The sequence below is a fragment of the Stereum hirsutum genome (genome assembly GCF_000264905.1).
Source record: "Stereum hirsutum FP-91666 SS1 unplaced genomic scaffold STEHIscaffold_20, whole genome shotgun sequence".
Lineage (NCBI taxonomy): Eukaryota > Fungi > Basidiomycota > Agaricomycetes > Russulales > Stereaceae > Stereum > Stereum hirsutum.
Genome location: NW_006763150.1, coordinates 429,257 through 454,911, shown reverse-complemented (window position 1 = coordinate 454,911; position 25,655 = coordinate 429,257). Strand labels below are relative to the sequence as shown.

The window sequence follows — 25,655 nt, the reverse complement described above, 5'->3', positions numbered from 1 at the left end:
CTCAGCCTCGAGATATCCACGACCTCCCCCTCCTCTTCCCCCCACTGCCACCGCGCACCCTCCACCTCCCCTTCCACCAGCGTCAAACTCCGTGGGGACTCTGTCTCCGTCTCCGGTGAAAACAGATCGGTCGAGACAGGAGGGGCGGTCATAACATTGAGGTGCATATGATGCCGGCGACTGTACCCCTGTCCTTCTAGATCTCTCCAGGGCGGCACTGGCACCCGAGGAATCTGATGAGGAATCTCTGCACGATCACGACTCTGACTTTGATCGCCCGCAGTATTAGTATCAGTATCAGTCTTGATATTGAACCGAGTCAACTTGATCGTCGCCGCCGAGCTCTTCGCGGGTCCTTGTTCACTGTCACCGTCACCGCCCGCACCCTCGCCCTCCCCCTCAGCACCCACATGCTCTTTCCCTACGATCCCGATCCCCCGAAATCGCACGAGTGCGATCAAAAAACTGACTCCCGATGCCGCACAACAGGTCCAGCCCGCAGCTCTGAAGCCCGCCATGAGTACTTCGGGGGAGCTTGCGGACAGTTCTGAGTGGGTGTGGGTGCGAAGGTAGTGCCCGGAGACGGAGGTCGATATGCTCGAGGTGATGGAGAGGCCGAGGGAGGTGCCGATCTGTGAAAGTCAAAAATAAGTACCAAGCAACCTGGGGATCATGTCACTTTTGTGGTGAGGAAAGTGGGTACACTACCCTGATGGCGACGTTGAACAACGCGCCTGCGAGGGCGTGAGAGTCTTCGTTGAAGGCGGAGCAACAGTGGAGATTCCCGACTGGATATACTGCATCTGAACCGACTATTTACAGAATAAGTAGCAAGGTTAGCTGAGATGAATACGGTGGGTAGGGAGGGGACTAGTGATGCAATGCGATTTACCGACGGAGATCAAGATGAAGAGCGTCATCGTCCAATACGGAGAGTTGCCATTCAGGAAAGCGAATATCATCGGTGCTGCCTGTGGACGTACGTGAGATCGTTCGAACATAACTCCCGGATGGATGACGTACGATGGATGCAAGTAGACCGATGCCCATAATGATGTATCCGGAGACGCGATTCATCACGAAGCCCGTCAGGGTGTTCACTACGATACCCGAGATCGCAACCGGGATGAAGCGCACTGCTGTCTGCATTGGCGTCAATAAGTTCACCTGTTGAAAGCTGGCGCAAAACTCAAACTCATTAGACGAACGATGTCAATGTGATAAGCTCGACGATAAAATAAAGACACACTAAAGGGTGATCCAGTATAGCAGAGAATTGAAAGTGAACCTGCGCTCGAAGGTAGACATAGTCAGCATACCAACATAACGCTACAGGAAATGGAAAATCAGACAGACCAGGCAAAGAACACCAGAAGGGTCATGCTTCCCAACTTTGACTCCGGATGGTTCAGTAACCTGAATGGCACCAGCACCGAACGACCCTTCGAATCTCGCCATCTCTGATAAAGCACGAAGCAACCCAAACCGAGGAGAGAGACTGAGAAGAGAGAAGGAATCTGAGGAGTCCTCCAGCCACGTTTTGCCGACGTCGATTCTCTAATGAGGGCATTAGTCTGAGGCCACAACATCCGATGAAGAGCACGCACGAGAGGCTGTAGGTTAAGAGCACTATCGCGACCGTACTGAGAACAGTGCCACACCAGTCCAGTCCTTTGGTATACCGTTTAGACTTTTCCTCGTCCTTTTCGATTGCGACGAAACCGAGGACAGAGAACATGAATGTGAGCCCGGCTTGAATGTAGAATATTGCACGCCAAGTGGCACCATCACTGGCAAGCAGGCCGCCTTAGGGACGTGGAGATCAGTCTCAAATACGGTAGAGCGTCTGAAAGTGTAATGGAGCACGGACCGGCAATGAGGCCAAGAATGAATCCAATAGGCTGTCCTGCACCCAATATCCCAAAGGCTTGGCTTCGTCTGTTTCCTGGCGGAAAGTGTGAGGTTAGGGCGCGGATGGAGCCTGGAGTATTGGTGGCCGCGCCTGCGCCTTGCAGTGCCACAAAGATGATGAAAGATGGAACATTAGGTGTGAATGCACTGGCAATGGCCCTACGAGAAATATTCTTCTGGTAAATTTTTGAGAACGGTTTTGATTGGAATGCCATGCACCATACGGAACACCATAGGGAGCCTGCAACGAACATGGTCCGGGCCCCTACTATATCGCCCAACCGCCCGAAGAAAAGCAACAGGCAACCATACACCAAGCTGCAAAACACGACAGGGGCAATCAAAACGCGGTTTATGTGCACTAATAGCGCCACTCACGAGTTTGCTGCAATGGGCCACTGTAGATCGGCCTAGCGGGATGATTGAGTGGTCGTGAAGGAAAGGAAGAAAATTGTAGCAACTGACCTCACGAAAATTCAGATCTTTTCCTATGGTTGGAAGGGCGACGGTGAGTGCACCATTTAGGAATTGCTGCGAAGTAGAAGTTGGTGATTTAGTTCAAAATAAGCAGTGGCGAGACAAGGACGCGATGGCCTACGCTGACGGTTGTGACGCCTGCGGTGGAAATGATGACGAGTATATCTTTGAAAATGCGAGGAGACATCTTCTAGGAGGGAAGATGAAGTTTCGGATGGAAGGAAGGACGAAGAGAGGGGGGAAGGGCGGGTAGAGGAGGCTTGGACGTGGGGGGGTCCGGGATGATATATTGAATTGAATGTCTGTCCGCTGTTTGTAGGCACGTGCGAAGACAACATGATGGCTAAGATCAGGAATGAAAGCAACCGGAGGACTTTCCTGCGAGATGTACAATGCACACACGACAGGATGGCGGAACATCTTGTTAACGAGAGGAGGACCCCAGAGCTGGGATCAGTACCACTCTGCCCAAAAATCACGTCTCATCTCGAATGACAAAATTAAAGAGAGTGGATCCGCTATGATGTGATCATCTTCAGCATTTCCTCAGTGTTTCTGTCAGAATGTCCAATGGAAGCCTCGCAATAGCGGGAACTGCATTGAGCAACTCCTCTGGGAGGTGCTTCACCGAATAAGCCATCCGCGGGTAGCTAACATTCGCTCGACCATCTCCTCATCCGAGTTTGTCTAGCGCCCGCCTATCTTGCTCATACTAGCATTACTCCTCCCCGACCTGCACCACCAATGAAGACCGGGTTTTCACGGCGAGGGGATCATCGATGTGAATCTTGAAAAGGACATACGGTCAACGTCCCCTGATCGCCATTCACCACTCTCGTCAAATGGATTCACTGCTTCGTCTCCGTCTCCACCCTATTCGACAACCCAGGGCACATACCGGGCCTCCGAGTCCAGAACGAACGATGTGCGTCTGTCTCGAACGCACTAAACGAGCGTCGACGACAATTGTGGATCCTGAGCCCGGTACAAGGCTCGATGGGGAACGTGTTCTCTGAAGTCAGGATGGCTATCCAGCGTCCACGCAGAAGAGGAAATGAGATTCCACAGGGAGGACAAGTTTTCCTTCCAAGGTGATGAGATTTCATGTCAAGGGTAGCTTGGTCAAATGACGTCGAACAATCGAGAGAAACTCAGCGTTTGGCAAGCGTTTGGGTTCGTCGAATGGTGATCGCCCGATAATTGGCCATTGTGAGCTTCGGGGAGGAGAAGTTCAATTGGTCCCGGACCAGGACGATTCAGGACACAGACGGATCGTGCCGCCTTCCTCGGGAGGTACCCGTCGGCATCATTCCCCATGCGTACCTGCAGACGGTAAGTTATTTTTAGTGATCGGGTTTCTTTCTCCCTCGACCTTGAAGCTTGAAAGCTTGAACCTCAATGTCTACGACAGTTCCTCGATGCACCACACCATGTCACTCTCATGGACACTCTCGAGCTCTGTGTTTCTGTGGAGACCCTCATGATAAAATGCTATGAATGACTACCCCATGCAAGTTCAAGACGCCGACAACCAAGCCAAACTGGGATTCGTTTACACTCGCCGAATTTTTGCTACGCCTGGTAGCCTGCAAGCTATCTACGATAGTCTGCGGCTCCGGCTCTCTTGAAGTAAACCTTTGGCTTCACTGCGTCGGCATTGAAACGAGCAGGTAATCTCTCTCTCTCCAGCTCAAACTACTGACCCAGCTTCGTCTTACTTGAGGGAGTAGCGATATTTTCGGCATATCATCTCCATTCTCGAACGGGGTATAAGGTGGCTTCCCGCGCGAATTCAAACGCTCCTAACCTGTCCTAGACCCACTGATTCAGGCCTCACTTGGCGTCGAAAACATCTGCCGTAGAACTGCCTGAAGCTCGTTCGCGTATTCAGGCTCAGGACTGTCTTGAATGGCTTACGGATAGCACTCTCCTCCCATGCAGACATGTTCCCTGGCCGCCGCTTCTAGCACATCTTCAACAATGTTATAATTCCAAGCCCTGTCGAAACACAACTTGTACTGCCATGTTCCACTTCCGAAGCAGACGGAGATATACCTCATCTCGGTGCGATGTCCCCCACTCAGCTCATTTTCGGTAAGTACTTGCCCCTCGCTGTCTCAACTGCCTTATCATCCTGTCACTAATCAAGTTCTAGTAGTTGATGTCTCCGTACATGAACGTCCTAGCCTAGGCAACGTCAAACATCCAGGGGCGCTTATACATACAGGCCCTTGTCCGGAGTTGGATTTGCAGAATGCAGGAGACGTTATTGGCCCAGATTCTAGTATTCACGTGGACGTTGTGACTCGAGCCTATGATCCGGCTCCTGAAGGGCGTGTAGTTCATTGAACGTTGATAAGTCGGTCGCTGCTGTATGAAGGATTAGTATTCCTTTATTGGATCTGAGAAGAATGGAAGCTTGTTGAAACGAGGTATAAGAGTTACAGAGGCCCTCAAGATGACTGGAATGGAACAATGATCTTGTGTCCCCCGCCTGGCTCCTTATGCTCGCGTGGTCGTGAGCGCAAACAAACGACGTCCGAAAGCGGCAAGTCCTATCTTCTACCACCATGTGGACGCGATAACACGGCTCTATTACTGTTCGTACCTCTCATCAACAAATTGATGTGCATTTCGGCGTCATCTCTGCTGTGTGGGACGCGTATGTGCGTTGACTCAGTCGGACGGGACCGACCCTCAAAGTAAGCGCCTGCTTAGTGCACAAAAGTTTAAGAAGCATAGACCCAACGATTGTTACGACTTACCATCACCATCTTCTTCGACATCGACATCGGCTCTGTGGACGACGACGACCGCGATCATGGTCCATGTCGACTCTACGTTCGTGGTCCAGCAAGCCGGCTACTACGTCTCCAAAGTAGTCAATCACAAGGATGAATCCGTATGGTCTAATACTCTTGCCATTCCATTCTATATCACTGGCCTTTCTTTCGTCTCTCTCGTTCTTCACGGTATCTTTGCATCAACACCTGTGAAGAGGTTGTTCGTACGATTGGGATGGGCGAGCGAGTCGAAGGAGAGCGCGTTGCCAGAGGTGAAGGGCTTCAGGGCACACGTCGCTGCGCACGGAGGGGCGGTCATCTTCGCTTCTGAGGTGTTGAGGGTTATAGGATGTGCAGTGTTGGTGGGTTTGTCGGCGACTACCTTGACGCTGAAAAGCGTTCTAGACGGTTTTGTGACAATTACCTTTGTGAGTAATACTCGTCAGTAATTCCGGTCTATCAATCTCAACTGAATTACTACAGATCTACGCGTTCATCCTTTCATTATTCACCGCATTCTCTGCTCGACCATCAATTGTAGTTCATCATCTGAACTTGGTTCTGGGAGTGGCATGGTTCATCTACTGCATCCGCGACGTGGCCCCCTTCTTCACCTACACCGAAAAGCCAGTGGATCACGGATTCCTGTTCTGGGAGCTCTTCGGTGTCCTCACCATCACTGGAGCAGTCCTTCCATCAATTACACCGAGAGCGTACATACCTTATGACCCGTCGGTGCGTCCAGTCGTACTACTGTCACGTCAAACTGAAGAACCCATCTCAATTAACAATATTGTAGGAACCGATGCCACCAAACCCAGAGCAAGTTGCCTCTCCCCTCTCCCGCATCTTCTACAGCTATTTGGACCCCGTCGTGTGGCGTGCCTACCACGTCAACCACATGCCTCTCTCCGACCTGCCTCCTCTCGCAGATACCGACCACTCGAAATACCTCGTCGAGCGCGCGTTCCCCCATCTCGACCCCCTCGCCTCTCCCAACGATACCAAGGCGACAAATGCTAAGGATCGTGCCAACGGCGAAAGCAATGCTGCCCCCAAGCCGAAGGCAAGGAAACCGAGGAGTCACTTCCATACCGTGATCGCGTTGCTCGTCGTGTTCAGGAAAGAGTTTGGCTCGGTCGTTTTCCTGATTTTGGCGAACAATGCTGCATTGTTATTCTCGCCATATGGGTTGAGGCATCTTTTGATGTATTTGGAATCGGGAGGGAAAGACGCTATCGTTCGTCCATGGGTTTGGATTGCCTCGGTACGTCGCACGCCACATTGCTCGACAGGCCACACCATCAATACTCACTCATTTTGATATCGATTCAGCTCTTCCTCGCGCCCTTCGCCGCATCCCTCCTCATGCAACAATACCAACTTCGCCTCACCCGCATGGTCGTCTACATAGAAGCCATCTTCACTCAACTCGTCCTCCAACACGCACTCCGTATCCGTGTCGTCGCCGAGACCAAGACCGAAGCTACGCCCACACCCGTCACCACACCCTCGCATTCCAAAACTCCGTCCATCGCTCCCTCAGCAGCTGGCTCCGACCACGACCAAGATCAAGAGCAAGCAGAGAGCTCTGGTTCAGGGGGCTCAGATTCGGGCCAGACGGCAGCGGAATCAGAAGCCACCGCCGTATCCGCCGCCGCTCCCCCGTCCGCGGGTAAAGAAGTCGCGGCAAAGGAAGTGGCGAGTGGGTCAGGACAAGGCGGGAAGAGTTTGATTGGGAGGATGAATAACCTGATTTCTTCGGATTTGCAGGCGATTGGGAAGGCGACGGAGTTTGTGCAGATTGTTATTGCGTGCCCGATCATGGTGTTTGGGACGATTGCGTTTTTGTATACTATCCTTGGGTGGAGGTATGTCTTGTCTTTTCGAGTTCCTTCTTCTAAATTTTCGCAGCGCTTGTGTTTGGCGGTGTGAGGAGGTTAAAGGTGGCCGATTACTGACTGGGTTGCTTTGGTGGGTGCCGTTCGGTCACTTGGTTGGTGATGTAGTGCGCTCGCTGGGTTTGGAAGTATGCTGCTCATGATGCCGCTTCCTGCCTTTGCGTCGAAACAATTGCAAGGTGTTTCTCGCGAAGTGTCTAAGAAGGTATGCTTTCCTGTGACTACATACCCGATCGTTATAATGATGAAGTACTCCTATACATAGAGCGACGACCGCGTCGAGATGGTGACTGAGAGTGAGTTTTAGTCTGGCCCGAATTGGATAGTTGTTCGGGTGCTAACTGCTTGTCTTCCCGATGAACAGCTTTGAGCGTCATCCGCATGATCAAGATGTTCGGCTGGGAACGCAAGATGAGCCAACACATCGACGAGAAGCGAGAGATCGAGATGAACTGGATATTTTGGAACAAGGTGTACGGTCTTTTGACTATGATCTTCCAGTAAGCTTCCCCATTTCCGTGCACCCATCGTCTGCAAACGTCTGAGCATGCGTGGTTCTATAGCTTCATCATTCCTGCCATCACGATGGCAGTTACCTACAGCTTCTACGTAAGTCTTTGTCGACGAAATGCCCAAGGATGATGGCTAACGATTTCTTTCAGGCTTTAGTTATGCATCGTACTCTTGACGGTTGGTCTGCTATCTTACCCTTCATCCTTTGTATCATCTAATACGTTCCTTCACTAGCTGCCACTGTCTTCTCGTCCATTGCCCGTAAGTCTATTCAATATCTCCTATCGAAGTCCAGAGTTCTCATCGAAAGGTGATTTTTTTTCTAGTGTTTGATATTCTCAGACAGAGGATGGCGCAAATGTTCATGTTCATCCCAATGGTCATCAAAAGCAAGGTCTCCCTCGACCGTATCACCGACTTCCTGAACGACGTACGCTCCCCCCTCCTTCCCTCTCACTCACTCCTCACCCTCACCCTCTTAACACGATTGCTTCATCCAGACCGAACTCCTCGACGAATTCACCCCCGAATCCTCCACCCAGCTCGAAATCGCTGCCAACGCCATCTCTCCCGAAGACGCGCACCAGATCGGATTCCGCTCTGCCACCTTCTCCTGGACGAACGACAGCGCAAACCAAGGCGTCGTTACGCCTTCCAAGAGACGGTTCATGTTGCATGTGGAAGACGAGTTGTTGTTCAAGAGAAGCAGTATCAATTTGATCGTGGGGTCTACTGGATGTGGGAAGACGTCGTTGTTGATGGCTTTGCTCGGTTAGTCCCTTAATGACTTTACAGGTTTGCTACACCAGACTATAAGGAATATGCTGATATTTGGTTTGTGGCGATGTATAGGCGAGATGCACTTCGTTCCTTCGGGTCCGAGGTCGTGGTTCAACCTTCCGAGAGACGGCGGTGTGGCGTACGCCGCTCAAGAATCTTGGGTTATGAACGCTACCATCAAGGTCCGTCTGGCTAATCTCCACAATTCCATTTACCGTGTGAGGATGACTCATTCTTAACTTTTCATATAGGAAAACATCATCTTCGGCTCTCCGCTCGACGAAGAACGTTACGATAAGGTCATCTATCAGTGTGGTTTGACGCGCGATTTGTCTCTGTTCGAAGCTGGTGATCAAACTGAAGTCGGAGAGAAGGTGCGTCTGTCCATATTGTATCACAGCTCAAGATGCTGACCATACTGTCCAGGGTCTCACACTCAGTGGCGGCCAAAAAGTGAGTTCATGTGTATCGCCACTCATTGTCGTCCATATTCCTGACCAATGTTGTGGACTGTGTAGGCTCGCATCACGTTGGCTAGGGCTGTCTATTCTTCGGCCGAAATCATCCTCTTGGACGATGTACGTCTCTACATTTTATATTCCGCGAAGAGAGATGTTGAGACGATGTTGTGTTGGAATGCAGGTACTGGCCGCGTTAGACGTTCATACCGCGAAGTGGATTGTGGACAAATGTTTCTCTGGAGATCTCATCCAGGGTAGGACTGTCCTCCTGGTCGTAAGTTCCCACCATCCCTCCCCTCGGCCGTGCTCGCATGTGCTCAAATTTGTCTGATTTCGGTGACACACAGACTCACAATGTCAGCATGGTCGTCCCCATCGCCGACTTCGTCGTCTCCCTTGGCTCTGACGGTCAAATCCTCAGTCAAGGTACCATGTCCGACGCCCTCGCCCACAATGCCAAACTCCGTCAAGAAATCGCCAAAGAAAAAGCCTTTGAAGAGAAGGCTGAGCAGGAAGAGGCCTTTGAGGCTTTCGAGACGCCTGAACCTGGTCAAGTCGTACCAGCGCAGAAGGAAGAGAAGAAGGACGGGAAGTTGATCTTGGAAGAGGAGACGGCAGAGGGACACATTAGCTGGAACTCTGGTGAGCTCTTACCTGGCTTCCCCTAGTTGGAAGCAGCGTACGTTGTGCTTAACAGGATGATTATTATAGTGAAAATGTTCCTCGGCGCGTTGGGTGGACCTGGGTTCTGGATCGGCTTCACGCTCGCTACGTTCTTCGAGTGTGGTATCGAGGTCGTTCAACCGTGGTTACTTGGAGCTTGGGCTACCCAATACGAGACTCACAAGCCTGAAGATGTCAATGTCCCCTTGTATGTCCTTTCACATTACCGACCTCATTCATAGAGCTTCAACACTGCGCTGACCTTTGGATTCTCCGCATCCTAAACAGCTACCTCGGCGGCTACGTCGGACTCGTCGCGCTCATGTTGCTTGTCTTCGTTGCTGCCCAAATCGTGCTCACACTGGGAGCTCTGAGGGCATCGAAGTTGCTGCACAGGCGGCTCATCGAGACCGTCTTGGGGACGACTATGAGGTGGTTGGATAAGACCCCGGCGTCTCGTATCATCACGAGGTGTACTCAGGACGTCTCTTCTGGTGAGTTCTATCGTATATGTTTCCTCCTACACGTTCTGAAATTGTGCAATGACAGTCGACACGACCATTCCGGACATGTTCTCCCATCTCTATGAGATCACGGTCATCTTGATCGTCCGTTACATCGCAATCTTGGTCTACACGCCAACCGTCGGTCTTCTGGGCATCGTCATCTTCATTGTCGGTGAGTTATAATCACAAGCTTCTTGGACAAAAGCAAGCGTCTGATCCGGATTCACGATAGGTGGTACCGTGGGCAACGTCTATATGAAAGCTCAGCTCTCCGTCAAGCGTGAGCTCAGCAAAGCCAAGGCGCCCGTCATGGCGCACTTCGGAGCTGCTGTCGAGGGTATCAGTGAGTCCTCCATAAATCCTCTAAATCCTCATAGAACAGGGTATCTCAATGGCACACACAATAGCTTCCATCCGTGCTTACGGTGCACAGGAGTCGGTCCTGCTCAAGTCGACCGTCAAGATAGACGAGTATACTCGTGCGAACAGGGTCTTCAACGATCTCAACAGGTGGATCGGGATTCGTGTCAATGCCCTTGGTGGACTTTTCGCTTGTTTCCTTGGTATCTACTTCGTTTACGGCCACCCGGGCGTCAATCCCTCCAACACCGCTTTCACCCTCAGTAAGGCCCTTCACTTCTCGGTCCGTTTGAGTGGAGAAATATACTGACTGCGGCTATCTGAACAGCTATGGCGGTTGGCTTCGGTCAGCTGATCCTGTTCTTCGTCCAGGTGCTTAACATGTTCGAGGTCAACGGAAACTCCCTCGAGCGTCTCCAGCAATATATGGAGATTGAACAAGAGCCCAAGCCTGTTGAGGGCGGCATGCCACCTGCGTACTGGCCTTCGAGTGGTGAGCTCAGGGTTGAGAACCTCAGTGCGCGGTATTCTCCTGTACGTATCTTTTCACATCATCGTCACAACTTGACATTGACCGTGGTGGAATGCGATCAAGGACGGCCCCGAAGTGTTGCACGACCTGAACTTCGAGATCAAGGCTGGCGAGCGCGTCGGTGTCGTCGGAAGGACTGGTAGCGGCAAGAGCTCGCTCACGCTTTCGTTGCTTCGGTGCATCTTCACGAGCGGAGAGGTTTACTACGACGGCATCCCTATATCTTCCGTCAACCTCGATGCTCTGAGGAGTCATATCACGATCATCCCTCAGATGGTGTGTCCTTTGTCTACTTCATTGTTGTGAGACCGTGTCCTCATACACTGTTGTCAATTTAGCCCGAGCTGCTGAGTGGCACCCTCCGCCGTAACCTCGATCCGTTCGACCAATTCGACGACGCGACGTTGAACTCTGCGCTTCGTTCCGCCGGTCTCTTCTCCGTGCAGAACGAAGGCGACGAGAGTATGATCACGCTCGATAGTGCTATGGCCCGTGGAGGGAGCAACCTTTCTGTCGGTCAGCGGCAGATCATTGCTTTGGCGAGGGCTATGGTTAGGGAGAGCAAGTTGCTTATTCTCGATGAAGGTTTGTACTTGTGCCACTTGATTCTTTCTCCTCTTGCGTCGATTGAGTGGGTTTGGTCTGACGGTTTGCTGTTGCAGCGACGTCCGCGATTGATTACAAGACGGACGCTGTGATCCAAGAGTCGTTGAGAAATGAACTGAAGAAGGACGTAACCATCATCACCGTCGCGCACAGACTACAGACCATCATGGATGCTGACAAAATTGTACGTCTCCTCATTCCGTCTCTCCATCTTCCCCTACTCCCACCAGTGTACGAGTCGCTCATGCCACATCTATCCAATCTTCAGATGGTCCTCGATGCTGGAAAAATCGTCGAATTCGACAAGCCGAGCGTTCTTCTCGAGAAAGAGGGCGGGTTCCTTAAATCCTTGGTGGATGAGAGTGGTGATAGAGATGCGTTGTATGCCGTTGCTGGGGGTAGTCGCTCATAGATTCAGAGGCTTGCGATCTTGTCTAGTTTTTTCTTGCTTCATACATATTTTGTCTTTCTTGCTTCTGCATATCTGGCCATGTCAATGCATCTGTACCAGCCGGGACCACGTCGTACGGAATGGGTGTATGAAAATTACACTTATCTTTATTCTCTCTGGCCTTTGCTACAAGCACTTCGAGGTGGAGAAGCGATCTGACATATATGGTGTTGCATTTGTGCTGGACGAGAGTGCGCCGGCTTGGAAAAGTGGACTAGATGAAAGAATCAAAGCCCAATTGCATACGATGAGTGCGGTCACTGCAAGCGACGTGGAAAAAGGAACGGGATCCTGAAGTACAATGGCCAACGTGGGGATCGAACCCAAGACCTTCGCGTTATTAGCACGACGCTCTAACCAGCTGAGCTAGTCGGCCATGTTTATGGGTATTACCACAGGTATATAGTCCAATCGCTAAATTAATCGATCGAGATAATGTTTTAGTTGAGAGTCGGCGCGATCACGTGCCTGAGCTCAGGTCGCGGTCGGCTGAGGTTCGTGCGGAGCTCGCCAACGTCTTCAACGGCGTCGACGACATTCAGACGAATAGAGCGTTCGCACATTCCCCTCTGACGGCGCTGAGGTATATCTACGCCTCTGTGGTCATACTATACCGCCGACGTCTGCAACATCGTCTTGATTATCGGCCCGCCCCATTGACACGGACGACTTGCGAACATGAACACGACAACACCGAAGAAATCTGTCCACTGGACGCTCCTCAACTACGCCAAATCGCCCACCTCGCTGCCATCTCCTATATTTTCCGAAGGGTCCTCCATCTCATCCGTCACATCCACCTCAACACTCCAACACCTCAACTCGCAACTCGTAGCGCATGGATTTGCAACGGCTCCCGGACTCTCGCTGGATGGGTGTTCGAATGCTGATATGGACGGCGTTGTGAAGTGTTTGATGGGGATGTTATCTCAAAGAATGGTAAGCATTTTTTGTGGTCCACGATTGCCGATGGGTATGTGGGCGAGGGGAAGAGTGCTTACCGGGCGGTATCGCAGGAGGACATGTCACGGACGGAGGAACTGTCGACGAAACTGAGGACTATGTCCTACGACCACGACCGCCTATTCACCATGCATCGCGCCGCCGTCGAGAAGACAGCAAACGCCGAACGCGAAACGAATCTCCACAAATCCAAGCTCGCGTACGCCGACACTTCCTTCATTTTCTCCTTCTCATCATCCAAATCATTACGTCTTAATCTGACCATTGACATGAACTAATGCAGCACCGCAACCCGCGCGCTCGCCCAATCTGAAGCCGCTCACAAACAAACGACCCTCGAACTCCAACGCACACGCACGTCCCTCCAAGCCCTCCGCTCCCAACATACCACCGCGCTCCAAAAGCGAGACTCCGAAATCAGCAAGATCACAGAGAAATGGAACAAACTGTCCGACTCGCAGCTCCGCGGCTCTTCCAACCATCACTCCTCCATGTCAGGCTCGGGAGGGATGCGCTCGGGGATGACGCTCGTCAATTCTGGGAATGGTGAGATCGTGGAGGAAAAGTTTGGTAGTAAGATGAGGAGAGGGAAGGGCGTGCTGGAGTGTGCGTTGGAAGAGGCGGAGGAGGCGTGTGGGAGGTTGAGGGAGGAGAATGCGGAAGTTAAGGGATTGGTGGTGGATGTTACGAATACGGTACAGCGGATATTGCAGAAAGCTTTAGGAAAGGATCCAGACGGTGAGGATGCGGTACGTGTTCTTACACTCTCTAAGGGTTGGGGACCTGAAAGTTGTCTATAATGCTGACTTTTATTTCACGGCTGGTGAATAGCCCGAACCCCTAGGTTCCTTAGACCTCTTCCCCCACCCAGGCAATATAGGCCCCTCCGACACCGCCTTCGACAAACTAAGCTCGCTGCTCACACGTCTCCGGAACGCTATCGTGGACCTTCTCCCAGACGCAGACTCCCCCTCCAACAATAACGCTGATCCGAGTGCTTCGACTTCGACTACGACGACACTTATTGGCGATCAGGCGGGGGCAGGTAATGGGAAGTTCAAACCTTGTGAACATGGGGAGGAGATCGAGAGACTGAAGGCGACGATTGAGATGCTGCGTTCAGAACTCGGTAAATTCCTCTCGCGATACTAGCTCAGCGTAATCAATCACTGATTACCTGCATCAAATAATATTTTAGACAAAGCACACAAAGAGCAAACAGAATATGCCACACGCGCCCAAGCCCTCTTCGATGAGTTCGCAGCGAATCCACCACAATTGACCATGCTTCCCGCTACCGCGACGGACACGAGAGAGTTAGGTAAAGGGATGGAAGAGCTACAACAGGGGAGGGAGGAGTTGGAGCAGGAGAGGCTTGCGTTTACGGAGGTTGCGATGCAGGTGGGCAGGGAGAGGGCGGATCTAGAGGTTCGTGACTTGTCTGCTTTTCTTCTACTTGGATGTGGCGTGATGGATGAGGTGCTAATTTGTGATGTCATTGTTTTAGGCTGAACGGCTGAAGTTCCTCGAAGAGAGACGTTCGTGGCAGATATCTCAACTAGAGAACAATCACAACCACACCAACAAAGCCAACAACACCCTTGCCTCCCACTTCCCCCCAGAACCCATCGACACAGACACCGACATCCCAGAAGCAGACGACCGCCCGCCCTCACCTACCTCTTCCGCCCCTTTCTCTCCCCCACCAGCACCCCCTTCCAAATCACACAACCCCCGCAAATCGCGCTCCTCAACCTCCCGGCCCATCCATATTCACACGCATGTCACACTCCGAAGCCCGGCGCGCGAAAAAGCCCGGAGGATGTCCAAGGTGAGATCGCCTGTGAAGCCCGGGGGAAAGGGAGCGGGATTGAAGGCTGCGTTGGCGAAGTCGAGGGGGGCGGGGGCTGGTGGCAGTGGTAGCAGTTCAGGCGCGGGTGCTAGCGGCTCGAAGCCGAAGGAGACACAAACACAAGCAAGAGGAGTGAGGAGGTCTTCGAGGAGATCTTCTCGACGAGGTTCGGCTGGTAGTGGGAGTGGTAGTGCAGGGCCGAGCGTCGTCCCGTCGTACGAGACGGAATTGAATCTTCCCCCTGGAGCTGGAGCGGGGAATATTGGGAGTGGGATGGGGCTAGGTCTGGGCCACTTCGTGCTTCCACCTCCGAGCCCACAGTCTACTCTACCGCCGAGCAAATTGCTCGCTGCTGTCGCAACTACTTCCGCACCCGCCACGGGCACGGGCACAAGTAGGACAAGAACGACGAGTTCGGGAAGTGGCGGAAATGTGGCGAGTCAACATCCTGGGAAGATCGTCCATTCGAGGGGGTCTGGTAAGATGAATGTAGATCCAGAGGAACCGTCGACTACGCCGCCTTGGGGGATTCCGTCCGCATCGTCATCTAATTCCGAACTACCAGCACTAGTCCCAGTGCCCGCTCCACATCCTGACCCTGTCAAAAAACCACAACCGCAACCTCCAGCCGTTGAGTCTCAACCCATCACAGGCCCCTCCAACCCTTCCGAAAACCCCTTCATGCTCCTCCCCTCACAAAACCCCTCCAACCCATTCAACCCCAACCCCTCCCAATCTCAACTTCACCAGAACCCCTCCGCCCGCCCGTCCTTCCCCCAAGCCAAGCCCCACGCCAAACACATGATCCACGCCTACTCCCCCGCGCGCCCTTCCCCGCTCAGCCGCATCCTGCTCATGGGCAATTCCCCAGAAAACGGAGGTCCGCCACCACTGCCGGCGCCGCAACTGGCGTTAGGGATGCTGGGGGAGGAGGACGAGAGTATGGATATTGAGGATTTGATGCGGGAGCCGGATGTGGGAGCGAAGGTGCCGAGGATGCAAAAGGAGATGGAGGACGATAATCCGATGGAGGAGCGAGTGAGGTCTGGGCAGGGAGCGAAGGGTAGGGCTGCTGGGACGTCGAAGGTCAAGGCTACGGCTGCAGCCAAATCGAACCCTGCGCTGGACGTCCCGGCTCCAAAGAAGAAGCAGACCGTGCCCACAGCTGGAGCAGGAGCAGGAGCTGGCCCGAGCATAGATAAAGGCAAGGGCAAAGCAAAGGAGAAGGAGCGAGAGAAGACCGGGACGAGCAGTGAGGCTACAGGTGCGGGAGCATCGACCTCGAGAAAACGGGCAGATGCTGTGGGGAAGGAGAATGCGGTGAAGAAAAAAGCAAGGACGGGCCCAACGACTTCCGTGGTCACTTCTACCGCCGCTTCTTCCAAACCATCCACTTCAACAGCAACGACAGGAGGGAGGACGCTCAGGTCTTCGACATCGACGTCAACGGCAAAATTGAGGTCATCTGCCTCGACGGCGGCATTCAAAACTACTTCGGGTGCGGGAGGTGCAGCGGGGTCTAGGACGGCGGTGAAGAAGACGAGTGGAGGACCGAGGAGGGTTCCGGTTGATAGTACGGAGGCTGCACCTGCACCTAGCGGGCGGACTTGGAGAGGATGATGATGCGGATATGGAGGGTGTGATGACGGATGTGGGGGTTGGGGTGTAGTAGTCAAGCGGATGGGATTGGTGGACATGTTACATACCCTTGTGTTTCAGTTTGAGTCGAGTCTTAGTTTTCGCTGAGCGTCCAGTGTAGTTTTTATTATCAGTGGCTAACTTTCCCTTGATTTATATCGCTGTGATTTTGAACCAGACAGATATTGCGAGATGGTGGTGATTGTCAAAGTGTCGTCACAAAGCCACCCCCAAGTTATGGACATGACGTCGACCCAAGCAAGTGAGCGAATATAGTGTGTTTACAAAGTGCTACATATGTTTCGAACTTGACGGTAGTCAACAGTAGATATATAGTGCGATGACATTACAGACGAGAGAACATATCATAAGGATCATCTCGACGGAGACGTTCCTTTCTTTCTGCTGCGAGTACCAGAAGAGGGGCCGCCCGCCGTAATCACACTAACGGCAGGCACCGCTCGAACATAATTTGGGGACGTCTTTTTATATCCCCCTCCTCGGGAACCAGGCCTTTTCTTCGCTGTCACAGGGGATTCGGGAGGTGATGTGTCGACGGAGGCCGTCTTTCGTCGGTTTGCCGCTCGCGTTGAGGCGGCGTCGCCATCCTCCTCGGCCGCTGAACGTTTGCTTGAGGAGGCGTGGCAAGTGCCAGATGGAGCACATCCTCCCGATAAGCCGCTTTTGCGGAGCACCGAAGTATCAACGCCAGAGTTTGTGGCCTTACGGCTAGATGTCCGTCCGTCTTGTTGCCGCGCGACAGCCGACTCTGCATTTCTCTTCTGTTTTTCCTGTTCGGTCTTTAACTCTACGAACTCCAGTAAGATACAGCGTCCAATGACATTAAGAAGACTCCACTGACCGTCGTCGATGATTCGTTGGTAAGCCGCGGGCATGTAGACCTTCGTGTATTCTTTGATAACATCCCAAGCCTGTTTTATTGCTTCCTCCTTCGTCCAATAGGAGGGCTTATACCTGAGGAACTCGGCAGGGGTGTAGATAATCTGCATTGGAAGGGCTTGGCCAGCATACCATACCTCCGCTAGCAGACGGGCATATAATCAGGTTGATCAGCTGTATATTTGTGAAAACGAAGGAGGGATAAGGTCAAAGAGAGTTCAGACATACAGGGGTGCCAAAGCCTGAGCTCCGTAAGCAAGTCCCATAATTCTGAGCAGCCAAACTCTGCTGCATGAACGGCCACAGTATTGAGGATCGGAGGTTTAGCGGCGCATGCGTGGTCTTCGCTAGCGTCCGCAAAATCAACAATATAAACATGTTTGCCGTCCCATACGATGTTACGTTCGGCCGCATCATTATGCTCTACACCAGCGCGATGGATGCTAAAGAAGGCATTGATGATCTGGCCTCTAGGAAAGCGGACACCGTGTCAGCGACAAGATATAGGGGAGTGTCATTGCCTGTTATCATACCGGATGTCTAGAGACAGGTCTCCAAAACTCTCGACGACGCTTTCTCCACAATACTCCAGCACGAGACAAGACATGGCGCCCTGAGTGAAGTAGCCGTAGCAATACGGCACATAGCCTCCTTGAATGCTACTGAGCTTTGTGTAAATCATAGCTTCGTGGGTCAGCTTCGGTACAGCGCTACCGTACGCGATCTTGCACACGACATCGGCTCGCCCTCCTGCCAAAGGAATCTCGCGGAGGAAGGCTCGATAAATTTCGACAAAATTTCTTTTTTGTACGAGGTGAAACTCGGAGTCGAATGAATAGGTCTGCAATGCACTCGTATCCGTCGAATGGTGAAAGTTCGAGCCTAGAAGACCCAGGGCCAGCGAGAGGAGGAAGGCAAAGCGACGCAGACATGAGCGATGGAAAATGGGAAAGAGAGTCGTCAGCGGCCCGAGCCACTGATATCTTCCTTCCTAATGCGGATGTCCGTCTGGCACATTTTTGCGGCGCCACCCACTGGCAAGCGCCACCCCTCTCGGCCTTCAATGTTACCTTGCTTGCCACGTTGAACGTCCGATCTTCAACACCAAGGTCTGCCTGTGGGAGACTAATGTCCAATGGAGTCGCGGACGATAGCAACACAGTACCGGCTATCTACAACCATAAAATATGGAGTGAAGTGTGTTTGAAATTTGAACAACGTCGAAGTACACTATAGCACGATCTGGCGCCGGAGAAGAAATGCGGAAAAGAATTACTATTACACCTTGAACTTGAAGTCTTTGTCGAGGAAAAATGGTTTGGGCAGGTGAGTTGCGTAGGTCAGCAGTCAACCCATCGAGCAAGGTTACCGGCTGGCGAAGGCAGCGCTCCCTAGTAAGTATTTGGGGTGTATTTGGAACGAACAAGCAGACTTCTTTCAAGGTCATAGTCCCGCAGTTGGCAGGAATCACAGTCCATGCTCTACAGTAGGAGACCGCGCATTCATAGTCCAGCTGCGGCATACAGGGCGTCCCTGTCTCCGCTTTCGTCTACGAGCGATTTGAGGAAACTGTCCTCCTTCCTTAACAGGACACTTGGTCTATCGAATTCAACCTAAGTGGCGGGCGGAAACCACATAGTATCAGTGAAGGGAGACGCGGACAGAAGATCCGTGAACATACTATCTTTCCAGCGTCGAGAACCATCTGCGCGCGATTGGGAGAATCTCGGTAAGTATGCGCTTTACTACGAACAAAAATGTGGAGTGACAGGCATAGCCGACTCACGATTTTGTCAGCGTCCATGATAGTTTGTAGTCGGTGAGCAACGACAATGACCGTCACGTCCTTCTTCAGCTCGGTCCTTAGCGATGCTTGAATCACGGCATCCGTCTTGTGATCAATGGCGGACGTAGCTGGAACATCAAGTCACGTTAAATTTAGTATTTATGCTAGACCACAAATTAGACGCCTAACCTTCATCGAGGATAAGCAGTTTGCTTTCGCGGACCATCGCTCGGGCCAGTGCAATGATCTGACGTTGTCCGACGGAAAGATTACTGCCACCACGAGCCGTGTTAGTGTCGAGTGTGATCATGTTCTCATATCCTTCATTCTGGATAGAATAAAGCCCGGCTGAACGAAGAGCAGCGTTCAGCGTGGCATCATCAAATTGGTCGAAGGGATCCAAGTTCCGCCGGAGCGTGCCGCTCAGAAGTTCGGGCTGCAGAAGGTAAAACTTTATAAAAGAAGACGAAGAGGTACGTGGTCCCCGGAGTACTCACTACTTGCGGTATGATCGTGATGTGGCTTCGAAGTGAGTCCAAGTTGACTGAGGAAATCGGTAGACCGTCGTAATAAACTTCGCCCTCGGTGAATATGCAACGAAGCAAAGACAAGGTCAAGGAGCTCTTCCCGCTACCTGTACGTCCAACGATGCCGACACGTTCTCCAGCCTTGATCTCGAAAGAGAGGCCATGTAATACCTCAGGACCATCCTGAAAGACAAATAGATATTCGGTCTTGCTGATCGAAAGAAGATCATAACTGATCTTACGGGATAGTATCGCGCGCTAAGGTTCTCGACTTTCAGCGCGCCGCTGGAAGGCCAGTATGCAGGTGGCTGTCTATCCTCGACCGGCTGCGGCTCTTGCTCGATGATCATGTATTGTTGCAAGCGCTCAAGGCTATTTCCTATAAACCAGGAGTACTTGTGAGATGATGTGTATGAGGATCTCCTATAGACGCTAACATACCATTCACTTCGAATTGGTTGAGCAATTGAACGAACCACAAGATCACGTTGCCAAAGAAAACCGCCATCGCTAAAATGCGGCATTGCCAAGGTCAGACGTTGTGAAAGTATCGCAACACAGGGGCTTACTCAAAGTAAAGGCTGTGTTCGACGGGTTGACCCCAGAGTCACTGTACACGAAGTACATGGCCAGAACAGCAGCGAATAGGCCTCCCAGGCCGTTAACGCGAACACCAATCCATCTAAATGCATATGTCAGTAAAAAGTCTCTCGCAACGAATCCAACGTTCCTACCTGCTCAAATCGTTGAAGACACGGTTCGCTCGAGTGTATTCGTCGATCTTGGCGCCAGACTTGAGTAATGTGGATTGCTGAGCACCATAGGCACGAATGGACACTTTGCACTCTGGGTCAGTGGACACATCATTGGAGAATAGACTGAGGTGGAGCATACCAAGTCCTTCGATGGCTGCGCCAAAGTGTGCTATAACGGGTGCCTTGGCCTTGCTCAACTCCCGCTTGACCGACAACTGTGCTTTGATATAGATATTCCCCAGCATGCCTCCTGTCCATTCTGTCAGAATGTTGCTCAGTACAGCCAAGGTGTAGAGAGGGACATACCAAAGGCAGCGATGAGTATCCCAAATAGACCGACTTTGGGTGTGTAGAACATAACCGCGATGAACCGCACAGAAAGGATCACTGCGTACTCAAAGACCATGGCCAAAGACTCGGGGACGGCGGAGTCCACTGATAGGCATGGTCAATATCTCATCGCATGGAGTACCTACAGTCGCTTACCAGAGGAAACGTCTTGAGTACATCTCGTAATAATTCGCGACGTCGGGGTCTTGTCTAGCCATCTACAACAAGAGACATGAGCAACGTGGCCTAGCGATCGCGGGAGACCGTACGAACCGTAGTGTTGTTCCCAACACGGTTGAAATAAGTCGCTGATGAAGAATTTTGGAAGCTCGTAAAGCTCCCTTGAACAGAACTATCTGTCCGACAGCAAAGACAACGAACATGGTCACACAACAGATCATGTAGATACCAAGATAACTGTTCGGAGAAGTCAATCTTACCACGTGAGAGATTAAGTTATGAGACTTACAAGAGAACATTCACATCTTCGGGGGGATGTGTGAGATACTGTTCGGCCCATTGTCCGAGGATCCAAGGTTGAACTACCTCGATGCCGCATTCGAAGACTGTCGAGCACACGAAGAGAACCCAGAAGATGGGACCACCCAAAGCTCCGATATACATCTTCACTGCAGAGACGATCAATCAAGCGCTAAAAGCACTACCAGAGTCGAGCATCCACGAACCTGACTGCCAGCTAATGTGGCCCTCAGCAGTCTCCTCTTCCACGACGAGTTTCCCGCCCACCTTATCCTCTTTCCTCTCTGCTTCTCCGTCAAGAGCCGGTGCGTCGACATCTTGAGCTGCTTTTTCTTCGACTTCCTCCTCCTTCTTTGCTTCTTCTCTAAGCTTCCAGTTCTTGGCCAAAGCGTCCGACATTGTCCCTTGACTGAGGATCCGACCGTCCGAACCAAGGGACACCACGAAGTCAGCGATCGGCGCAGTCATACTAATGTTGTGAGTCTGCGTGATCCAACGAAATATCAACGAAGGGCAACTATGAGTCGAACAAGCAACTCACCACCAGAAGCACGGTCCTTCCTTGCACAAGGGGCCCAGTCAAGCATTTATCTACGATCCATTTTGCTGTGTGAACGTCCAGCGCGGCCAGAATCTGAAAACCCTGTAAGCCTAATTCGCTATGAGGAATGAATCTTTGTGATGCAGACTCACATCGTCCAGAATCATGATCTCTGCCGAAGAGTACACAGCTCGAGCGAGCGTCACTCGGGCCTGATAACGCAGACGATGAGATTGGTGCTCTCATCTCCAAGGGATGCATACAGCATACCTTCTGGCCGCCACTGAGTGTGAGACCCTTGAGGTTTTACAGGCGTTAACAGCAGAAGCAGTAGAGGAAGAGGAGTGAATAAGGACCTTCTCGCCGACTTCCGTTTCATCCCCGGCGTCGAATAGGGAAAGGTCACGCGTAAGACCGCATTGGTGTATGACTATCGTGTGAAGTAGTCAATCAGCCTCTTCAGCGTGCGTAATAACTTCGTGTTTCGGCTACACACAAGCCCACCTTGACTGTATCGATCCTCATCAAGTGGGGTCTCGAATATAATATTTTCCTGAACAAAACTTCCATGATAAAGCAATACATCGCACAAAAAACGAGAGCGATGGCGCACCTTGATCGTGGCGTTCATGACCCACGACTCCTGAGCAGCATACGCAATGCCACCATCTCTCGGAAGGTTATACCACGAATTCCAATCAGATCGTACGAAGTGCATCTCGCCTACAATTGTATCACTTTACCACCTCGTTGAGTTTGCAAAGGGGGAAGGCGCTTACCCAACAGCGCCATCAGAAGTGACGTCTTCCCACAACCTCCAGTATACGATTAGTACTGGATGTGGGGCTCCGGGAGCAGGACGAAAGACTTACCTGTGGGTCCGACAATCAAATTGATGGACCCTCTCTTGAACAATAGTTCATCGTCGATTCGAAGCGTGAATTGTCGCCTTGACGGTGTCAAGACGCCGGACGCGCTCTCATCGGACCAGGTGAAAGAAGCAGCTCCGAAGCCAATGGCATCAGGGTCTTCTGGGAGAACCACGTCAGTTAAAACCTCCTCCTTGACAGCTGTATATTCGTCGAGGAGTTCGGTCTAAGTTGGTCAGGACAAATTTAGCCAGATAAAGGTTGGTAATCACGAAAAGCGAACAGACCTCAGTCAGGAAGTCTGTAATACGGTCTAGTGAGACCTTGCTCTTGAGAAGTGCAGGCACGGTGAAGAGTGTTTGCCCCATTCTGTTTCGCAAAATATCAAAGACTGGCTAGATATCAATTGCATGCTCCATAATCTGAAGGGAAAGGATACGGCGGCTCACGTGAAATAGAGGCAAAAACGGTGGCCGCTATAGAACGTCACAGTGAGCAAGCACCCAAGTACTTCGAGACATCGAGAACGGACCGTCCAATGTTCGTTTCATCACAAGTGCCTATAAAGTTTGTTGAGTGTACTCTCGCAGTGGAAAGTCTATCACGATCCACCACTTACATAGATGCTATAGGTAGTAGCCATAGTCACACAAGGGACAATGAACCTGTTGATAATTGTGCGATCAGTTTGAGATTTGTGGGGATAGATCGAAGATTGTAACGCACTGAAACCCGATAGTATATAGCGAGTACACCTTGTTTTTGAAGTGCCAATCTAGCTCGATTTTACGTTTTCCGTCGATAGACTGATGCATCTTACGCTCCCAGCCAAACATTTTCACCATCCTGATAACGCTAAGTGCTGTTGGAGAGTTCCTCTGTCAGCGAACATTCGTGTTTTGTGCACAGCAAACTTACTTTCGGTGACAAGTTCAACACGATCGTCGCTCTACAGAATATGGGTCATAGTCAAGTAAGGTATGGTGATGTCACAGGCGCGCGTTTCCTTACCTTCTTTGACACCTCTCGAGAGGCGTCTTGTAAAAGTTTAGCGGTGAAAGTCGGGATAGGAAGCAACAACAACATAATCCCGAACCCCGCAAATGTGCTATAACAACAAGTTCCCCGTGTTAGCACCAACACCTGCCCGATATAGGGGAAAATCTTACCTCCATCCAAGCAGTTTATACAGATACCAGAGGGAGCCGGCCAACCCAAGAGGCACAGATACGATGATCTGTAAAACCTCTGTGCCCCTCCCCAATGTCTGCAGATCCGCAGATATCAGGTTGTTCATACGCCCAACGAGACTCTTCGATGTAACACTGGCGGGCTTTTCCTCTTTCGCCTCAGGGGACGCAACGAATGTAGACCCCTCGGATTCCTGGGCTGTAGCTCCGGATTCAGACCCCACTTCGGTAGTGACAGTCTCGTCGTCCATGTCCCATAGAGCAGTAGACGTAGAAGCTTCGGCAGTTGAAGTATTCTCCGAGGGGGCGGGCGTAGAAGTGTCGGTAGAGGATATATTCGAATCAGCTGTGGCGTCTGCGACCAACCGAATGCGCAGTGCGTGCTGGAGGATGAGTTGATTGAAAAATGATTGCATGCGCACGGTGATGGTCGTGTCGATACGCCGAGACGCCGTCATGAGTAGAGCGTAAGCAAAGGGCGCGAGGAACAACTTGTTGGAGAAATGATCATTATCCTATCAATCTCTTTTTGGTATCCCTGAGTGCACATCGATCTTACTCACGGAGATGGCCCAAACCCATGGGCGGACAATAGCGCCTTCCCCTCCGTGCTCCAGATATATCAAGAGATGTTGAAGTACGTACGGAGAAATGAACTGGACGAGATTCTGCACCACTACGAGGAAACAATAGGTGACGATCTCGCGTTTGAAGACGATGAACAACGCAAGAACCATGCGCCAGTGACCAAATGATTTCTTTGACCTGAATCTTCCCGTCCCGCCCGGCCCTTGTGGACTCCAATGAGGGTCGAGGTGTGGAAATGCAGTGCGCATAAGGTTCTTGATGTGGTCTTCATCGGCTAGTGGGGGCAACTCTGAGAGGGGAAGATGAGGAGCGTGGTATGCTTTCCACACGACATAGTCCAGCCAGGAGAAGAGGGTTCGAGAAAGCGGTGAAGCAGTTTGTTCTGGGTTCGGAGGCATCGGGTCCTATTGTGACGAAAAATCAGGAGGACGTCTTGCGGTATAAAGACGTTGTTGAATCCCTTACAGCAGTATCGCAGGGTATGTACGGTCGTGGCGTAAGGAGTGGGACAAGGATACCAATGAACGTCAATACTCCGAAAAGCGCCCATACCAGCGAACCATGGTCGATGGGAGTTTCGGTGTAGGTCAGAAGAGGGACGATGTCGCGGAACAAGAACACGGCCCAGGACACCACCAGCACGAAATTAACGTGAGACAACGTCAACGAAGACATTGAAGAGAACACAGCGAAAAGGGCCAGCATAGATGTATAAAGCTAGACGATTGATTAGCGTATGTTCATAGTAGAGTGCTGAGGAAAACTGACGAATGAAAGGCATAATAGTCCGGTAGCATTGGCTTTGCGATCCTCGGCTCTGAAAATTAAGGCCAATGCGAGACCGAACAATGTCGTAGAACCAACCAGGCGGAGAACTTTGGATACAAAGATGAGCACTCCGCCATGAGCGACGACAAGTCCGCTGGGACTGTTCGCGTTCGGCAGACTACCCTCCCTTCCACTGGTCCATCCGGAGCGCCTCTTGAAGCGGAGAAAGACCGTGGACGAAATAACACGGATCGAAAGAACTAAGAAAGAGAGACAAGACGCGTAGAACGGAAACGCAAGAGTACCGGTCCATATACTCTTTCGTACGGAATAGACCTCCTTCGAGACATATTGTCCAACCTGTATCACGAAGGTCGGATCCAGCATGTCGGGGGCGGTTGTAGGTCTGCAAGGCGAGTGGTTGGTATATATGCTAGTCCAACATCAAGGAGCGGGAGATCCGATTTGTACTTCTCCCGTCAGGGCGGCAGCGAGGGCACGAGGCCATCTGGCTTGGCTTCATG

The 25,655-nt window shown here is 51.7% G+C and overlaps 5 protein-coding genes and 1 non-coding gene across 6 annotated transcripts; 2 read left to right on the top strand and 4 right to left on the bottom strand.

Annotated features, from left to right (window-relative positions):
• Positions 1-419: 419 nt before the first annotated feature.
• On the bottom strand, positions 420-2,469 carry STEHIDRAFT_21630 (MFS general substrate transporter; the record flags this gene model as incomplete). Its single annotated transcript, XM_007310311.1, has 10 exons — positions 420-632; positions 709-812; positions 893-967; positions 1,020-1,177; positions 1,250-1,293; positions 1,353-1,557; positions 1,608-1,806; positions 1,871-2,070; positions 2,131-2,272; positions 2,382-2,469. Coding segments are annotated over 10 exons (1,428 nt in total), but the record flags the coding sequence as incomplete, so codon positions are not given.
• Positions 2,470-5,165: 2,696 nt separating this feature from the next.
• STEHIDRAFT_87357 (P-loop containing nucleoside triphosphate hydrolase protein) lies at positions 5,166-12,052 on the top strand. The gene is made up of 28 exons (XM_007310449.1): positions 5,166-5,599; positions 5,655-5,906; positions 5,971-6,438; positions 6,507-7,042; positions 7,181-7,277; positions 7,338-7,368; positions 7,437-7,572; positions 7,636-7,681; positions 7,735-7,762; positions 7,820-7,846; positions 7,912-8,015; positions 8,086-8,356; positions 8,438-8,547; positions 8,617-8,739; positions 8,792-8,818; positions 8,884-8,943; positions 9,008-9,100; positions 9,174-9,468; positions 9,538-9,697; positions 9,778-9,983; positions 10,039-10,167; positions 10,228-10,338; positions 10,403-10,618; positions 10,684-10,889; positions 10,951-11,163; positions 11,226-11,472; positions 11,550-11,677; positions 11,762-12,052. Exons 1-28 carry the CDS (start codon positions 5,210-5,212, stop codon positions 11,903-11,905), a joined length of 4,854 nt encoding a protein of 1,617 aa, XP_007310511.1. The 5' UTR covers positions 5,166-5,209; the 3' UTR covers positions 11,906-12,052.
• A 194-nt stretch (positions 12,053-12,246) lies between these two features.
• On the bottom strand, positions 12,247-12,320 carry STEHIDRAFT_t284. Its single transcript has one exon. It is a non-coding gene; the product is annotated as a tRNA-Ile (tRNA).
• Positions 12,321-12,622: 302 nt separating this feature from the next.
• Positions 12,623-16,586, top strand: STEHIDRAFT_172646 (uncharacterized protein; the record flags this gene model as incomplete). Its single annotated transcript, XM_007310448.1, has 6 exons — positions 12,623-12,883; positions 12,961-13,106; positions 13,191-13,656; positions 13,739-14,036; positions 14,106-14,335; positions 14,415-16,586. 6 exons carry the CDS (start codon positions 12,623-12,625, stop codon positions 16,377-16,379), a joined length of 3,366 nt encoding a protein of 1,121 aa, XP_007310510.1. The 3' UTR covers positions 16,380-16,586.
• A 185-nt stretch (positions 16,587-16,771) lies between these two features.
• Positions 16,772-17,904, bottom strand: STEHIDRAFT_162791 (uncharacterized protein; the record flags this gene model as incomplete). Its single annotated transcript, XM_007310447.1, has 4 exons — positions 16,772-17,205; positions 17,260-17,439; positions 17,526-17,767; positions 17,831-17,904. 4 exons carry the CDS (start codon positions 17,902-17,904, stop codon positions 16,772-16,774), a joined length of 930 nt encoding a protein of 309 aa, XP_007310509.1.
• Positions 17,905-18,606: 702 nt separating this feature from the next.
• Positions 18,607-25,511, bottom strand: STEHIDRAFT_87354 (P-loop containing nucleoside triphosphate hydrolase protein). Its single transcript, XM_007310446.1, has 34 exons — positions 25,132-25,511; positions 24,829-25,080; positions 24,339-24,767; positions 23,755-24,266; positions 23,597-23,693; positions 23,504-23,534; positions 23,312-23,447; positions 23,205-23,250; positions 23,118-23,145; positions 23,035-23,061; positions 22,873-22,976; positions 22,589-22,811; positions 22,496-22,531; positions 22,330-22,439; positions 22,221-22,269; positions 22,073-22,146; positions 21,987-22,013; positions 21,869-21,928; positions 21,717-21,809; positions 21,382-21,658; positions 21,165-21,324; positions 20,969-21,112; positions 20,852-20,913; positions 20,672-20,800; positions 20,505-20,615; positions 20,345-20,447; positions 20,180-20,292; positions 20,052-20,120; positions 19,853-19,989; positions 19,581-19,793; positions 19,273-19,519; positions 19,084-19,211; positions 18,979-19,002; positions 18,607-18,910 (listed from the first exon to the last, which is right to left on the bottom strand). Exons 2-34 carry the CDS (start codon positions 25,066-25,068, stop codon positions 18,800-18,802), a joined length of 4,350 nt encoding a protein of 1,449 aa, XP_007310508.1. The 5' UTR covers positions 25,069-25,080; positions 25,132-25,511; the 3' UTR covers positions 18,607-18,799.
• Positions 25,512-25,655: the final 144 nt, after the last annotated feature.

Bases quoted from the DNA above. Each gene is read 5' to 3' on its own strand.
- STEHIDRAFT_87357 (XM_007310449.1), top strand. From the start codon at position 5,210: ATGGTCCATGTCGACTCTACGTTCGTGGTCCAGCAAGCCGGCTACTAC. The intron at 7,369-7,436 runs GTGAGTTTTAGT...CCCGATGAACAG, and splicing joins CGTCGAGATGGTGACTGAGA to CTTTGAGCGTCATCCGCATG. The intron at 10,619-10,683 runs GTAAGGCCCTTC...CTATCTGAACAG, and splicing joins CAACACCGCTTTCACCCTCA to CTATGGCGGTTGGCTTCGGT.
- STEHIDRAFT_87354 (XM_007310446.1), bottom strand. From the start codon at position 25,068: ATGCTGGCCCTTTTCGCTGTGTTCTCTTCAATGTCTTCGTTGACGTTG. The intron at 23,448-23,503 runs GTAAGTTTGCTG...ACTCTCCAACAG, and splicing joins TGTTGAACTTGTCACCGAAA to CACTTAGCGTTATCAGGATG. The intron at 20,801-20,851 runs GTAAGCGACTGT...CATGCCTATCAG, and splicing joins TACTCAAGACGTTTCCTCTG to TGGACTCCGCCGTCCCCGAG.